Below are 17,295 nucleotides of genomic sequence, written 5' to 3' on the forward strand. Positions count from 1 at the left end.
AGGGCACAGAGTCAAAACAGTGCCCAGCTTTCTCTGTCCCTAAATGTCAGCAGTTAAAAATAGATCTGGACCTTAATTTGACAATTGCTTGCCATTCTTTTTTGCTGAACAAATTAATGAGTTAAAGCAAGTATCCATTCCTGGCTCCTTGCATCATGTCTCCTAATTGTATCCAGAGAAATCCGTAAGCAGCTTGGAATTTGGGTCATATTATGATGCATTTACAGGATTTCCTGATCCAACAGAAACATTTTTGTGTGAGAGAAAGTATATTTATGGATACCTTTCATGTTTAAAAATAATCTTGCAGTGTTTTTCCACCATGATAGGATAGAAATGAACAGATTGATAACAGAAAACTAATATATGGGGAACTGGTGACTGCAGACATTAATGTGTTACTATTGAGAAAACATCCAGCATATGTTAATTCTGGTTTTAAAACTTCCATTTTTGCTGAACAGTTTCAGTAAAATTTCAAGGCTAAATTTAGCAAAATTTGTGTTGTAGTTCTTTGAAACTCTAACTGTATATTGGATTTTGAGATTTGTTTTTATGTAGACAGTATATATTATTGTTTAATATTTACATTTATTCTTTCTACAGGATCTCAACAAACAGGGTTCTTAAATGCACTCAAGGACAGTCCTGCAAGATATCCTTTCAACTGGAGTGCATTTGCATGCTCTTAGTTAATATTGTATAAATTTTGAAAGCATTGCTATCTAGATTTATTTGGAGTTGTTTACTCTTTGACAAACATTTGGGTTATGCAGTTATATGAAATTCAGACTTACTTCAAGTAATCCCTCTCTCTGGATTTACACATAGCAATTTGGATAGCCCCTATTTTATACTGTAAATGACACTTAGTAGTGTATATAGTTTTAAACATTCATTACTAGAATATGAAAGTGGTTTTTGTTTTTTATCAAAGCAGTTATACAGTTTGAGCAAGCAAGTGATTTTATCAGAAGTACAGTATTTTTCGCCCTATAGGACGCACTTTTCCCCTCCAAAAATGAAGGGGAAATGTGTGTGCGTCCTATGGGGCGAATGCAGGCTTTCGCTGAAGCCTGGAGAGCGAGAGGGGTCGGTGCGCACCGATCGCTCTCCAGGCTTCAGGAAGCTATCCGCAAGCCTTGCAAGCCCGGTGGGAGTTCCCGCGGGCTCCCCAGGCTTGCGGGCAGCAGCCTGCAGCCCACAAGCTCGGGGGACAGCGGGAAGGTGCAGCGCTGCCATCCCGCTGTTCCCCGACCTGGTTTGGATTCCCCGACCTGGTTTTGGGGGGGAAATAAAGGGGAAATTTTTTTTCCTTTATTTCCCCCCCAAAAAACTAGGTGCGTCCTATGGGCTGGTGCGCCCTATGGGACGAAAAATACGGTAATAAAAAGAGAATGTATGTTTTTAGAATTAAACTTCCTGACAGAATGATTTTGCATTGGGTGATAATTTACCCAGTTTACTTCAAGAGAACTTCCAGCATTATCAGCAGAAGTAGCAGCAAATCCAGAAACAAAATAGGAAGGAACATAACAACAAGTTGTGCCTCTCTTTCAAATATTTGGAACTACTGTTGCATGTTTTACCTGACTGTTGCTCCCCACTCCCCTAACCTATACCTACAGTGCTGATCCTAGCAGAGATCAACAAAGAAATTGTACATGGATTATAAATTCCCATCATACAATTTTGAAGACCTGGGAGTGCAGGAAGAAGCCAACAAGCAGCATTCTGTTGACACACAGAATGCTGTTTTTTAGTAATGGGTGTGTTGTGTCAGTTCAAGGAGAAGACAAACATAGTCAGGCCTTCAAACACAACTTTGTTTTATTACAGCATAGCTAGATTGAGGCCAATGCTCCACCCAGCAGCAAGAAGTGGAAGAGAATTATAAGAGCACAGTCAAGCTAAAAAGCACTAACTTAACTCACTAGCATACAAAACAGAGTGCATTTGGAAATACCATGACTTCAGTCCTGCACAAAGTTGTGAATATCTAAGTGTCACTAACTTAGTGGGAGTTATGCACAAAAAGCAGTGAAGATAGCAGCCCAGGTACTTTAAAAATAAAAAAATCTTCAGGTATAACTTCTACTATGTTCACTTACTTGTGTATTCATTGGGTAGAAATGCTAATGCACAAGTACCTCTCTGTTGGAAGAACTTAGGTTTGAACACAATGTTCATAAATAACACAACAATAGCCTCCAGTTAAAAGAATTACAATAGCTTCTAATAATGTATTAGGCTTTTCAGTTCTCTGAAAATGAAAGAGCCTTTCAGTTGTTTTAAAATCAAAAGGTAGTTGATTCCACATTTGTGGACTATTCAGCCACGACAATTAGCTATTTATTCATAATTTGCATTTAAGGGTTGGGCAGTTGGGGGGAAATCAGGAAAGCATCTAGTAGGAAAAATCCCATGAATACAGTGTGTTTGATGATGCCCCTTCAAGCAGGAGTGGAAATGGTGGGGTGTGGTAATGACTCTGAGGCTAGAATTTGTGTTGAATTTCTGAAACCGCCAGTAAATCATAGCAAGGCCTTGGGCAAAATTTTGTGATTTCCTGATGCCTTCTGTTCTCACTATGTCCTAATTTTTGTGTGTGCAGTTGTGTCATGTGAGCCTAGGCTCTTTTGAACTACATAAGGAATGTTTGTTTAGGCTTCTACGTGCAAAAATGTAGGGATTAAAAGCTATCTGTGTACTAAAAATCGTGATGAAACAAGCGAAGGTCCACCTAGTACAGCATTCTGCCTCTTCTAAATATACATTTTCTGGATGTTCACAAACTCAGCATGATAGTTATGGCTATCCGAGGCATTGGCAATTTGGAGCAGTATATTCATGGCCTGAAATTTCCATTTAGCCATAATTGCTAATAGCATTTACATTCATTGACTTCTCGGTTACTATTCCCTTGACGTTCAGTTACTGTGCTGGAAGCTGTGGTATGTTTCTTCTCCGTTTGGTCCATTGTTGGGCTCTCAGGTTTTCATACTTACTTGATCAGCTCCAATCAAACAACAAATGAGGATGTAAGTGTTTTTAACCTTTATTTAGTAACTATGTTTGTCATGGAAACAGCACACATGACAGTGCTTTCTGCTAAAACAAAGCACTGGACTGGACACGTTGATGCCCTGTAGGGAACAGCCCCCTGGTGGCATTAATGTTTCATTTGGGCCCAAATCTCATTTAGTGGTTAAAAATCTCCACTTCCTTATTCATAAGCATGGTCTTTAGGTCATTATGCATTAATGGGTGTTCTGTAAAAGCAATATTTTTGACTGGAGAGAATGCTTATTGAGAACGCTTCCTTCTTCAGCCTGCTTGTGCAGCTCTGTTTCAAACTTTGGAATAATGAAGTGGGAACCTAACGACCAAGATTGTGTTCTCTGGGTGACATACCAGATTCCCTCCCTCAGTTTTATCCCCTTAGTCAGTAGTGACTGGCTCAAGGTCACTTAGTGGGCTTCGTAGCAAAATACAGATTTGAACCTGGGCGTTCCCAGTCCTACTCTGGCTCTCTAAATTGTTTCACTACTTTGGTTCTCTGACCTTGATGGATTGACCCAGACAGTGTTGCTTCCCAAGGACTTGCACAGGAAACAGTTGGTCATGCAAGGGCAATAGCTGCATATGAAGTTTGGATACAGATTCAGTCCTTCCTGAGTTCTGTTCTTACAAGCTTTTGGAGAGTATACAAGACATTCCCCTTATAAGCCTACGAAGTTCATAGACAGAGGTTCTGTGTTTTTAATGGGTTATTGTTTTGGTATTTCTATTTTTAATCATATTATTGTTGGAAGCCTCCTCAGGCCTTAGAGAGATTGGATACAAACCCTTAAAATTAATAAATTAGATAGCTCAGGGACCTCTGCATCATTGCAGAGACCCTTTTGAGCCAATCTGGCAGCATTTCAGCCTTCTCAGAGCCCAAATCCCCCAGAGGCTCTTTTGTGACGCAGAGATCTCTGAGGCATCTCTTCACTGAGTGCTGGGAGGATTGAAATACTGCCAGCTGAATCAGAAACGATGCCTTGCACATAGCTGTTGGCCCCAGCAGTGCCATTTCCAAGCAAGTTCTTGAGAAATAGTATGTTGTCTGGGCCAACATCAGTGCTTGAAACAGCATTTCAGGCCAGCAGATATTCCTCTCAGAAGAAAAGAAGAGGATGCCGCTGAGGCCTTACCCTGGAACATTCTTTCCTTTTGCTTTGGATGCTTCCTTCCAGCATCCTCAGCCAGGGGAACGGAACCCTCCCCAACCAGGTTGCTCTGAGGGGGAATTATGTCACCACTGGAAAATGGCCCCCCAACTGCTTGGCAAGACAGTGTCCAGCCGCCACAAACCAAGTAAGTTGGTCACTGCTGCTTTAGGAGTAAATAGACTGATTCGTTCAGGAGCTGCTTGTTGGGAAGGGTTCCAGTTTTGAAAAGAGCACGTTGGAGCTGTCTGGGAGTAAATCACATAGCTTGCCAGTTTAAGTTGCAAACTTGTGACAAACAGTGTTACTTGAATGTGAAAATGGGGAACCTGTGGCCCTCCAGATGCTATTAGTGTCCAGCTCCTGTCAGCCCCAGCCAGCATGGCCAGTGGTCGGGGACAATGGAAGTTGCAGTCATCAGGATAACCACAGGCTCCCCATACCTGCTTTACTGAGATACTAAAATTCCCTGTTATAAAATATAAGACTGTTTTTTTAGTTATGTTTATTTGGTTTTTACATTTAATTTGCTTTATTCCTGTTATAAGCAGCTCTGGGAATATGATTCAAGAAACATTCATAATATAGAAATAAAAAAATAAAACATTCATAATATAGAAATAAAAAGTGGAGCTGTCACCAGTGACATCCCAGGATGTGATTAGGATGGAACCAGCTGTTACATCCTGGAATGGAGAAACAGCTGGTACAGAGTAGTCCTTTGCCCTTGGAGGGTATATGTGACAGTATGTTTCACAGGGGAATGTGGAACAGTGAGACATTGTGAATAAAGTAACATGTTTGGTTGTAGGTTTAGGTTGTAGGGTACTGTTGGGTCAGCCTGGTTTACCTTAGGAGAGTATGGAAGAGTTGTAGCACTTTGTATATTGAAGAGTGCTACAAAAAGGTGCACTAACATTCCTTTCTTACCAGATCAAGGGATCTTGGTCAAATAAAAGAGGTAAAGAAAACTTCAATCCATACAGCTATGGCAACATTTTCACTAACTGTTGTTCTGCACTCTGTGGGCCCATCTCTCCCAGGTAAGGGGTAAAATACAATTGTTCAGTATCTTCTCTTCCTTTTGGTCCTTAGTGCTCATTGGGTCAACTGTATGTAACTTGCAAGACCACATAGTTAATAATAATATAATGTGACATTTGAGTCCTCTAGTGTAGTGGTCATGTATGTTGTATGGTTTGCTGCTAATAGGACACTGGTACCACATAAGTCTGTTGTGTACCACCCATTCATCACTTGTGGAGCTTGCAGTAACTAGACTTTTGGAAGAAAGAACCTTAGCTATGATCTTCTGATGATCCACGACAATTGATTTGCTCTTCTCTCCAGATGCAGCAATTGCATTTTAAAATTGCTAGCAATATGTTTAAAAGCTTGATGTTGTAAACATTATTTATTGTTTATTTGATTGGAAATATATTAAAAATCTGTCGAGTGTGTTTCACACTTTAAAGTGGAGTACATTTCAGAATAAGAGCATGTTTAGAATGAGAAAAATGCTGCTGCTACTCTGTTATGGTGTGGATATGCAACAGAAGGTTATAACATCCTTGCTTCCTGTTAAATCTACCACGTCCCATACATTTTATAATGCTTATTTTATGTAAATGATGGCAAAATTGTTCAAAGTTTTAACTTGCAGATATTCTACACTATTTTTGTTCTTCTTCACTTCTAACTGCTTATGGTAAGTTTTTTCCAGGCACCAATACTAGGAATTTTAAAAAATATTTGTCTAATTAAATGTATACACTACCTTTTCAATTAGAAATATACAAGGCAGTTTACAATAAAGTTAATATTCTGACCAGTACTCAACAAAAACTGAGTAAAACTATTGCAAACATAGTTAAAAAAATATTAGGAGCACTGAAAGTCCAAGGTGACTGTTAAGAAGAAAATGCCTGTGCCAACAAAACCTGTTCTTGAAATTAGTAAAATGGACACAAAGTGAGCAGCTCTGCGGAAAGGCCTGATTCCTGGTCACCAGTCACCCAACCTCTGTTGGGGGCATCCAGAGAAGGCCATTGAGGAAGATCTTAAATAATTAACAGTTTTAAGTGTGTGGTTAAATTTTTCAGTGGTAACAGAATTGTGTAGGTTCTCCCATTTCATGATACAACTCTGTTAAATTAACAAGCAGTTCCCCACTAGAAACTGAATAACCTTGTTATTCTGTAGAATGCATCCATAGTAAACTTTGATTAGAGTTTCTATTTCATTTTTTAAATGTCCCAGTCATTATTCTAACATAAGCACCATTGAGTTAAATGAGGCTTAGTCTCAAGTAAGTCTCAAGTATAGGATTGCAACCTTGAGAAAATTTCAGACCAACTGTTCCAGAGTGACTTATGGATTGCAGCCAGTTTCCTTCCTCTTTTTATGTTTCTCCAAGTTACAAATATATTGCAAAAACTCAGAAATGCAGCTTTCGTTTTTGCTACCAAACTCTTGGGAACAAATAAATCTACCGTATTTTACTGTTCCATTAAAAGAGGTACTGAAGCTATTCTCATATGGTTCATTGTTCTTAAGGTGAAACTTTTTTTCCTTTTAAAGCTGGACCAAAATTATCTAACCAGAATTTTTTGTAACAAAACTTTTTATTATTCTGTAGCTTAATTGACAGAAGAGGATTTATGCAGCCAGATACTCCACAGCCGGCAGCACCTTCAAATGGCATTACAATGTATGGGGCCACACAGTCTCAGAGTAATATGGTAGGAACCATCCCATAATGTTGATCAAGAGCCCTGTGAATGTTTTCCTTCTCAGGTTTCCTGTGAACTAATCAAGTCGCTAAACTAACTGGATGCTACTGGTACTCTCTGTTAGGGGATATTTCATTGTTGTACTGTAGTAAACTGCAACAAACTTCTAGATTTTCATAAACTCTTGGGAGGGGGGAAGTAGTGTAATGGACAAAAGGAAAAGATTGCCTGCCTCCAGACAGTTAAATATAGTGCCAAGAGAAGTTTTCATGTATGGTTGAAGTTTTGCCTGTCTTTGTTAGCCTTAGATGGACCTTGGATCTTCAATATCATATTTGTTGCTTTTAAATTCCTTTTCCCCAAAAGTTGTTGATTGTGTTGCAGAAATCCTTGCTGCCTGATACGTTTCTACAAAACTTGTCATATCAGCATGAATTGAATATTTATAGAGAAGTCTTTTAATTTCTTGTGAACTTAGAGGTGGCCACTGTACTTGACTATTGCAAATTTCTAAATAATGTTTTTGTTTTTATAAATTGTGCCAATTACTTCCATTGTGTCTTCTTGAGAGCAGTACATTTTTCTCCATGTGCCAAGGAGCAGAACCCAGCCTAAGGAAACTTTCTTAACCAAAAGTCCTCATTGGAGTAACCTTCTTCTAACATGTATGTTCTGAAATAGTGCCAACATTCCTTTGTATTTTTGGCTTCATGGATTTCTTCCCAGTCTCCAAGGCAAAGAAATAAAAGCAATCCCAAGCATTTCAGATTTTTTGCACTTAACTGAAGCAAAGTTAGTTTTCATAGCTATGTGGATGCTCTCTTAGAAATGAGAAACACATGATCAGTGGACTTATTAAGAATTGGTTCATTCATCATTTTTTCATATTTGTTAGCAATATCTGTTTCTTAGATTTTAAAGATCAGGCACATTTAACCGACTTCTAGTGCCAGTTGTATCTTTGATAGCATTTTGAATGGTCATTCATAGTGTGATCCTTTATATGTGTACTTGAGTGACATGTCCAGTTCCCTGGATATAGGATTGCAGCCTTGTCTCATCTTGGCTGCTTTAATTTTCAGAACAATTCCAGAAGATTTTCTTTAAGTGGGGTGGCCTGAAAGGGGTGAATTATTTGTTTGCCTTATGTTTACACCAGTAGTTCTTAACACTGGGTCCCCTGGTTACTGTAGCCATCAGAGAGCTTTGCCAGCTTGTAGGCAGAGATGATAAAACTATATCTCTAAGAGATTGCCAATAAATTGTTATATTTAAACGTTTTTCAGTTGTCAAATTATTGTAGTGTTTCTTTGCCTTATAGCAGTTTCTCTTCCTATATTTTTACATTGGGTCTTTACAGGGTAGTTTGAAACAAACCCACATGCTCCTGTTTTTAAGAAATGCTGTGTTCAGGTCACTATCATGGTTCGCTGTGTATGAACTGAAAATACCAATGCACACAGGGAGGGCCACGTACAGAGCCACTTGCCTAGCTCACAGTCTCCCTCAGGTCTGGAGGCTCCCTTCCCACCATTATTCTTCCTTTCTGGTCTACAGCTAGCCTTACTTTTTCCTCTACTCCTTACCTGGTTTAGCTTTCTGGACAACTTCCTTGCTATTCTTTCCCTGCCTGCTGTGCCACCTCTCCTTTCAGGCCCTGGTTTAATTTGGCTGTATCACAACTAGATAATGTAATCAGGTGCCACTTAAGACTCTTAGCCAAATGGCCAAGTTCAGAAATAAGTAGCAACTACTCCCTCTTCTCATACATTCTCTTTGACCTTTCTTTCACTTGCATACTTCTGCATCTTCACATTACGTGGACATGAAATCAACCCTGAAAAAAGTATGTGTGTGTCTGATGTAGCATATGTTGACCAGCTGCTGTTTCAACTATTTAGCTCTTTAGCCATAGTTACTCTGAAAAGTTAAATACAAAGGATATTGTGTTTATTGGGATAAAGGATGAAGCATGGTCTTTTGGACAAAGTGATAAATTTCCTTGCTAGAGAGCAATTTTTGTAAATGCATATAGATATATGCACATATATGCACACACACACACACACACACATATATATATATATATATATATATATATATATATATATACTGCATGTAAAAAAAGAAACTAATTCTAACTGTCGTCTCATGTTTTGGGGAGTCTCCAGAGTTTATCAATCTTTCCACATAAATTAAATTTGTAAACTTAAATGCTTAAAAAGAGATTAAAAAAAAAAAAAGCCAACCGAAATCACCAAAAATCACAATCAGGATTTTTCTTCCACCAGATTTAGAAGAAAAGGCAAGTATATTCATGTCAAAAAAATTAGACACTTATGCCCATGAAAAGATGCAAAATATTACACATACCAGATTTTTTAAAAAGTCAATTATAGTTTCTCTCTTTTTGCATAAAAACAGCCTAGTTATAATGAAATCTGAATTAAACGCAAACATGTTAAAGCTGACACTTAGGATCTCTTCACAGTCAACCATGATCACCTGTCAAACAGATTTGAATTAGTGGCAGCTTACCTAGTTTATGAGATTACACATTATAATGACACAGTAAGACAGTTCTATGTGTCTCCCCCCCCCCCCCACACACACCATGGGCTTGCCATTGAAACTATTGACAAGCACGCCATCACACACACTAGGATTTAAGAGCTGCCATTCTGTATATCACCAGGCTCACCCACTTCCTCTCAGTTAGTTGCAAACGAATATGGGCAACATGCAGGTGAACAGTATCTTCTTTTTAAGTAGCATGGACTTCTGTAAGCAGAATGGGACCCCTCCCTTTCCCTTCTTCGCCTTGCAGTATCCAATCTGCTCTGGAGGGTCCCCCAACCAAAGGCCTGTTCTGGAGTATACCCAAAGGGGAGGAGCAGAGGAAGTGGAAGACCTATCATGCAAGCAGGCTTCCAATCACGTAGCATCAGATATAACCCAATAGTTATACAACCAGTTAGTGGCCATGCTGGGGATTATTTCTAAATAGGGAACTTGATTTATAGCAGTGATTTTAAATTAATTTATCTTTTCTTCTTTTTGATTTAAATCATGATGGACTTATTCAGAGTTGTCAATTTTTATTTTAACACTGATACATAGAGTTTGCAATCCATTTTGTTAATATTCCTAAAACTAGGTGCAGATATTCAGTTGTGCTCCCACCAAACAACTCCTCCTAGTGATGACACATGATGTAAAGTTTTATAGCATTCCTTCAGATTTTTTCTCCTATAAGTATCCCAGGCTACATTCTAAAAGTTAGAGCCTGGATAGCTCAGCTGGTTAGAGCATGGTGCTGATAACACCAAGGTTGCAGGTTTGATCCCCATATGGGACAGCTGTATATTCCTGCATTGCAGGGGGTTGGACTAGATGATCCTCAGGGTCCCCTCCAACTCTATGTTCCTATGATCTATACGTTATTTTAATCTCTGCAGACTGATTTTTCATGCCTTTTTATCATTGTTCTTGGTATCCAGGTCTGTTGTGATTCTGTGAATTTGTTGTGCCATTTGCTTTTTTGTCATCTTGTGATCATAAAGATTTGTAAGAAGATGAGCTCAAATGGTAAACTCCATAGCAGCACTTTTAAACATCTCTCCCCTCTGATAAATATTTTTAGCTCTAGCCTTTTTTCAGTAAATCAGGCAATCCATGTACCATAGTTCTTAATTCAAAAGAACTTGCTGGTGTGAAATCTGAAAGTAAAAGACAACTGAAAGCTTTCTGATCCATCTAGTTTATGCTTTTTCCTCTATAATGGCCTCAAAAAGCAAAATCTCTTTATTACTATACTTTAGTCACCACTGCTTTACTTCCTAAATGTTAAACAGTATTTGGTTTTTTATGTTTTCTCTCAATATTTCCGTTATTTTAATAGGGAACTGAAGTTAGATTAACCAGGTGGTAATTGCCAGGATCACCCTTTCCTTTTTGAAGGTTGGTAGTATATTTTGGTTCCCCCCTTTCTAGTACACATCCAGTTCTCCATCACTTTTTAGTAGTTTTGTGAATTCATTAACCAATTCCCTTACACCATAGAAATGTGCCATGAGAATCCACAGACTTTCTGATTATTCATTATTCCTAAACATGTTATCTTTTCATAAGAAGCTATGGCTGCAATCCACTTACACTAGGAAAAAAATTGCTTAATCGGAAGATAACTGCTGATTCAGTGTTGTGGATTGTGTCCTATTTCTCTCTTCATAACTGACCAACTCAACCCATTTTTCTTATTTTTGAAGAGAGTTCTGTGCAAGAAAGCATTCCAACCATTTTAGAAAAACCTGTTCCTTCCACATTTCTCATTTGTATATTAACTGTTGCTGGATCTACAATAGTTTCAATATTCTATCGTCCTGGCTGTGCCAATACCTTTCTGCAATATACTTTCTTCCTTTTTCCTTTTGCAACTTTATAATAATGGTGTAATAATAACATTTATTCAATTTCTGTTTCAAGTTTAGGATATTTATCCTAGTTTATTTAGGGATGCAGATGACACAAATCTCTGGATGGTTAACCATGGTTAATTTAGGATTGAAATTTCCATACTGCCTTTCAATAGAAATTTCTAGGGCAATTAAATTGCAGGTAAAACCAATCAAACTAAAATGACAGCAAGCTCTTAAAAATAAGTCACAGGGCTAAACATATCTTTAAAGTCCAGGAAAAATGCAAAGATGTTTGTCTTGCATCAAAGTACAATAAGGAGGCATCAGGCAGACTTCTCTGAGAAGAGCATTCCTTAATTTGGGGGTCACCTTGCTTTATAGATGATGGGCACCAACAGATAGCCTTTCACAGAAGATCTAACCTATAAGTAGGAACTAATGAAGATAGGCAGCTCTCCCAATTATCTGGTCCTAAGCCATAAGGCCTTTCGAGGTTAAAAAATAGAATCACTTTGGCATGGAAGCTGACCGGGAGCCCATGAGAGCAGCATGACACCAGTGTGATATGATCATAACACTCAGTCTCGGTTAATTCAGTATATGGCTATGACAATACCAGCTGCAGATTCTCTGCAGTCATCAGAGGCAGCCACACATAGAAGTGCCATAGCTCCGCCTTGCATATCCCAGTTTCAGTCCCCAGCATCTCCAGGTAGGACTGGGAGAGAATCCTCTCTGAAACATGGAGAGCTGCTGCCAGTCAGTGTAGAGAAGAACTAGATGAACCAGCAAGTCTGACTCAGAAGACAGCTTCCTGTTTTCCTAGGACACATTGCACAAGTCCGACTTGGAGGTTAACGGAGTAAGAACCACTGAGGCTAGGCTCTCTGTCAAGGTTTCCAGCTGCTGCACCAACCTAAACTGGTAAAAAGTACTACGTTCTACAGGAGTAACCTGTACATCCAGAGACAAAATAAGAGATTAGGTGTATGAGTATTCTCTCTTCCAACATTTTATTTCTCCCTGCTAGTCTTAACTGTGGTTAAGTGTCACACTGACAACAATGTTTGTGTGATTGGCAGCAGTGTTGGTGTGATTAACAGTCAAGTATGATTTAAAGGTGGTGTGACAAAGAGTTTAGTGCTTCCAACCAGGACCAGGGAGACGGAGGTTCAAATACCCACTTGGCCATGAGTTTTATGGAGTGATTTGGGTGATCTTGGAACAGTCACTATCTTTCTGCCTAATCTACTTCTCAGGACTCTTGTGATAATAAAATGGGAGGAAAAATATGCATGCTGCCATGAACTCCTGAACAAAAATTGGAACATAAATGTAATCAATCAATATAAATAATAATCAGGGTTCACTCTTAACTATGATGTAAGGTAGTTTAAGGTAGCAGTTCCTGCTAAGGCTGAGGAAAATGCCTCCTGTTTATGACTCCATTCACAGATCATTTTGGGAAGAGGGGTTAACTTACAGTGGCAGCAGATGGCAAACGTTTATCCTTTTCCCCTTTTCTTACACAGGCTTTAAAGTTGTACTTTCATGGTCGCTGCCACAGACAGCAACAAAAATGCAACTTTAAAGCCAATATAAAATGAGAGAGAGAAACTGCCGCTGCTCATAGCATGCTTGAATCAGCCACCATAAATATTTCTCCTATTGGTCGTTATTAGCAGCTATGTCAACATGATCCTTAACTATCGGTAAAGTTGGCAGGGGGAGATTTGTAAGTGAGACGGTAGCAGCTGGCTGGACAGAGTGTGCAGTCTCACCACCTGTCTCCATTCTCTTAACTGTGGTTAATAGAGCAATAGCATTATCTCTGCAATAGCCTTAGGAGTCCACAACTCAGCTATGACCATTGTGTCTCAATACATGTGATAATTTATTGAGTTCTTGTTTCTCCTTTTTTCATTTTCCTTTAAGAATATCTGTTTCTGTAGAACCCTTTGTACATTTTTCTGTGCATCTTCTTACTCTCTGTTTTTCTATATTATGAACAACACTCAATCATATTTTTTTTGCATACAGCCATTTGGTGGACATTGTGGGGGATTTAGTTAATTTTCGTGATGAACATGCTGTTCTTTGTTTGATAACACTCGATCACACTAGTTTTAATTTCCCCTCTTTATCTTTCTGAGTAGCACACTTCAGAAGACCACTGTAAAATCCACTGCTTCTTCCCTAACCATTTCATCCCACAGGTATTCTGTGCCATCATCCTACCTAAATAATACCCACTTGACAGCATTCCAGTCATAGAAACCACTTCCTAAGTTATAGTTACTCCACTTTGGTCATACCATCATCTTGGCCATACAAATGTATTCTTAGATTAATGTTTAATTACTCCTATTTCTTTAAAAACCGTTGGATAACTAAATAACCTTGTACTAAAATTTATCAGGCATTTGCCAAAAAAAAATCAATATGTGTAATGTTATTGCTCTTCGATGTTGCCTCTTGATTTAGATAAATAGTTGTGTTTCAGTATTGTAAATAGGAACTCAAAATCTCTGTTAATTTGTATAATTTGGGGGGGGGCAGATAAAATCAGATTTTTTTAAAAAATGAAACTGTTTCAAATTGATTTTTGTATCAGTTATATGACAAATAAAGAAAAGCACTGGAATTTAAGTATGTGTCTAACTTGCATTTAGTGTATGGCTATTGTTGTACGGAAATAACATTTTAAATGGCTTAGACCTCATATCTGTATAAATAAAGGCAATGTTTTAACAGGGTAAAGCCCTTTAAAATTAGTTGGTTGGGTTTTTCTGACAGGGTGCTTCAGGAGTAGGCTCCTGGTCTGACATTTTATTTTGGCTGTGCAGTTGATATTTTATTCTAAGGAGGAATAGGTACCGGTAATTCTAATACATTAAGAAGATTGCTTGAGGCAAATTTACACAATACCAGAGTTTAGATTTAAAAAAACAATACCAGAGTTTAGATTAAAAAAAACCAAAACTAGAGCATGCTTTATTTGGGCATATGTCAGTGGCCTGACAGCCCTTTAAATATATTATTTTCATTGATTTTAACTCATAATTAATTAAATGTTCTGGTAGTGACTTGCGAGGTGGTATGGCTGGTAGTATATCACCACCTACAGAGCGCAGTTGCTAAGGAACACAGAGGAATCATGATTTGCTGGCCCAAACTTCATTGGCCAGCATATTGCTGCTAAATGGCCGGCAGCATCAGCCCAGTAGCTCCAGCAGCAGCATGTAACTCACACCAGTAAAAGCATGAAGCCCCTTCTCCCTCTATCACCATTGCATGATAGTGGCCATATATTGCCTGCTAAGTCACTTTGAGCCATACTACCTTGCCAGGTGCTACTGAAACACCTTTTTTATTACCCTTAAATGTGAATTGTTTATATTTGTGTTTCTCAGTATTTGTCTCTTGCGGAAAATATACATTGCTTACACATCACACATACTCACAGTACTACTCATTATCATCTCATTTTCCCCCATAGGACATTTAAAAGAGAATTACTACTAAGCTTTGTGTGTTATTGTTGAGATCAATTATTATTTCTGCCCTTTTTGTTAAATTCCATACAGAACAAAACCCTTATCATCCAAATTTGCACAAGGCAAGAGACTGAAAAGCTACGAGGAGTCAAGAATGCATGCTAGTGGTATGGGATACAGAACAGCATCTTGTTCCGCTATGTGATGTGAGCAGTCCAGGGCCACACAAGAGGAGTCCACTTCGCAACTCCTCTCCACACCTAGGTTAACCCAATTTCATGAGGGTTGAAACTGATGCAGAGAGGAGGGTGCAGTGTGGATTCCTTCTGTCTGATCCCTGGTTTATAACATTACCTGGTAGCAAAAAGTAAGAGCACTTCAGAGGCTTCCATACTGCAGAGGTAACTTGTGTACCAGTCCTAAAGTGTCAAAAGCCTATGTTTTTCTTAAATTGCAATCTAATACTATGTGAGCTTATTGCAGGTTGGTCTACGCTAGATACGCTGCAGTTTGTCAGGCACAGTGTCAATTCCATAGGAGTTGTCAGGAGCAGTGTTATCCCCTGACACATTGTTCCTGTTAACTTTCTGTAGCCGTCTTTCTTTGGCTTCAGCAAAACTGGAAACACGATAAATGATAAGTAGGATTTTTGGAAGAAGTGCACCTAGAAGATGGGTAATGAAAAATCAAGTTAGTCACACATAGGAGATCACACAACAACATGAAGATGCTACTATTAATGCATGTTGTCTGCTTTATTGCTTCTCCAGGAAGCAATAGGATGGAACTTTCCATTAAAATAATCCAAGCTCAAGATATACTAATCATAAATAAATTCAAATTATTTTCATATTAGTTCAAAATTGACCCCATTTATATAATTGTAATCCTATCGTACTGGAATAATCACAAAGCATTCATCTGTATTTGAAGTTAAGCACAGCCACTTACTGTAAGCCGCTATTTCAAAGCAATTTCTCCCTCTCTTTTAAAGATACATGCAAATTTTGGATATCCTTTTCTAAAGGTTCCAAAATTATGTAAAATAAATCCCAGAGCGTATACATCTTTTGTTACATAACAAGGCATTTCTTGGTTTGTCACTTTCAAATTCTTGATTGTTTGCATCTGTCTCAAGAAGCACAGAAGTGTGCCTTCAGTGGTGAAGTCAAACCATTGGAGAATCACAGTTATCAGCAGAGACCAGTATCTTGTGACTGCTGCCTCCCTAGTAGCTAATATATGATGCTTCTTTGAAAGAAAGGTTCTTGCTCTAGTGCTTTTTCAGTGCAGCCATAGTGGCGTTGAACGTTTTGAACAGTGCTTTAAGAAGCAAGCTGGAACTTTAATCTGAAAGATGAAAAATACTTTGGCCATGATTTCATCTTAAGTACTTTACTGGAATGAGGCTGAAGTACAGTGAACTGCATTCAGAATGAACCACCGTGTAACAGCAAACATTTTTCAGAGTGTCAGTTATTAATGAGTAGCTTGGTCCAGACATAAAATATACTTGCCCAATCTGTCTCACATTCTATAAAGAATTCTGGAGATAATGGCCTTTAAGCATTCCCAAATTGCACCGATGAAAGAGGCATGCAGGAGGACGTGCTGGCTCTGTCCTCTCCACCTCTGATGTGGGAAGGTCTGAAAGGGACTTTGTAAGTCCATTTGGCTGAATGAGGTTACAGCCTTTGCCCCAGTCAGGAACTCTGTATGGTGGGAGTGCCTGGTGGCCAGATTACAAGGGCACAACTGGAGCAAGGGCATCAGGGCCCATACATGCAAGGGGGCGCAGTCAATGAGCTTTCATTTTTTGTAAAAAGTAAGTCTCTAACCCCCCTAGACAGAAAGCTATGAAGCAAAATTTCACCTTTAGCAAAAGTTAAAGAAAAGAGAAGTGGAAAAGAACCAAGGGCATGCATGTGTACACACACACATGCACACACCATACACATTCTTGTCTAGCTAGATAGAGAAGTGTGTAATTTTTTTCATTTCTGTTTTGCTGAGCTTGAATGACTCGTTTTATTCATGGAAAACAAGGTACGGTAGATTTTGTGATAGGGTGGTGGCTATGGGAAGCCCCTATTTCAAATATTTCCATAGCCATGAATTCAAGTGGCTTTAGGCAAGCCTCTTTGTTCCACTCTTCTATCATGTGGAGATTAAGAAATAATATTAGCCCACCTTGAAAGAGCTGTTCCTAAAGATTATTGACATAATGCATGTGAAATGTTTTGAACGCTCAGGAAGAGTCCTATTTAAATACTATTTTGATTTTTCTGGTTATTTTACAATGAATGCAACCTCGCTGCAAAATCTTACACCTCTTGTTTTGCCTTCAGTGAGTCGTCTTCCTTTCTTTTCAAAACTGCTTAAATTCAGAGAATAAAATTGTAAGATTCTGAGCATAATAAAATAGTAAACTATT

At 38.6% G+C, this 17,295-nt stretch overlaps 1 protein-coding gene across 5 annotated transcripts in view; it reads left to right on the top strand.

Annotated features, from left to right (window-relative positions):
* The window catches only part of ZDHHC14 (zDHHC palmitoyltransferase 14), a 65,736-nt gene that overhangs the window by 42,892 nt on the left and 5,549 nt on the right, over window positions 1–17,295 (top strand). For all 5 annotated transcript variants that reach the window (XR_013983905.1, XM_080998393.1, XM_080998395.1 and 2 more), the window contains exons 5-8: window positions 607–655; window positions 2,939–3,041; window positions 5,148–5,257; window positions 6,853–6,955. Coding sequence is in view for 4 of the 5 variants with exons in the window: in XM_080998393.1 (XP_080854519.1) it covers window positions 607–655; window positions 2,939–3,041; window positions 5,148–5,257; window positions 6,853–6,955 (365 nt within the window). In the remaining variant the exon portion in view is untranslated. The remainder of the gene's footprint in view (window positions 1–606; window positions 656–2,938; window positions 3,042–5,147; window positions 5,258–6,852; window positions 6,956–17,295) is intronic.

Source organism: Podarcis pityusensis (genome assembly GCF_964106645.2).
Source record: "Podarcis pityusensis genome assembly, chromosome: 3".
Classification (NCBI taxonomy): domain Eukaryota; kingdom Metazoa; phylum Chordata; class Lepidosauria; order Squamata; family Lacertidae; genus Podarcis; species Podarcis pityusensis.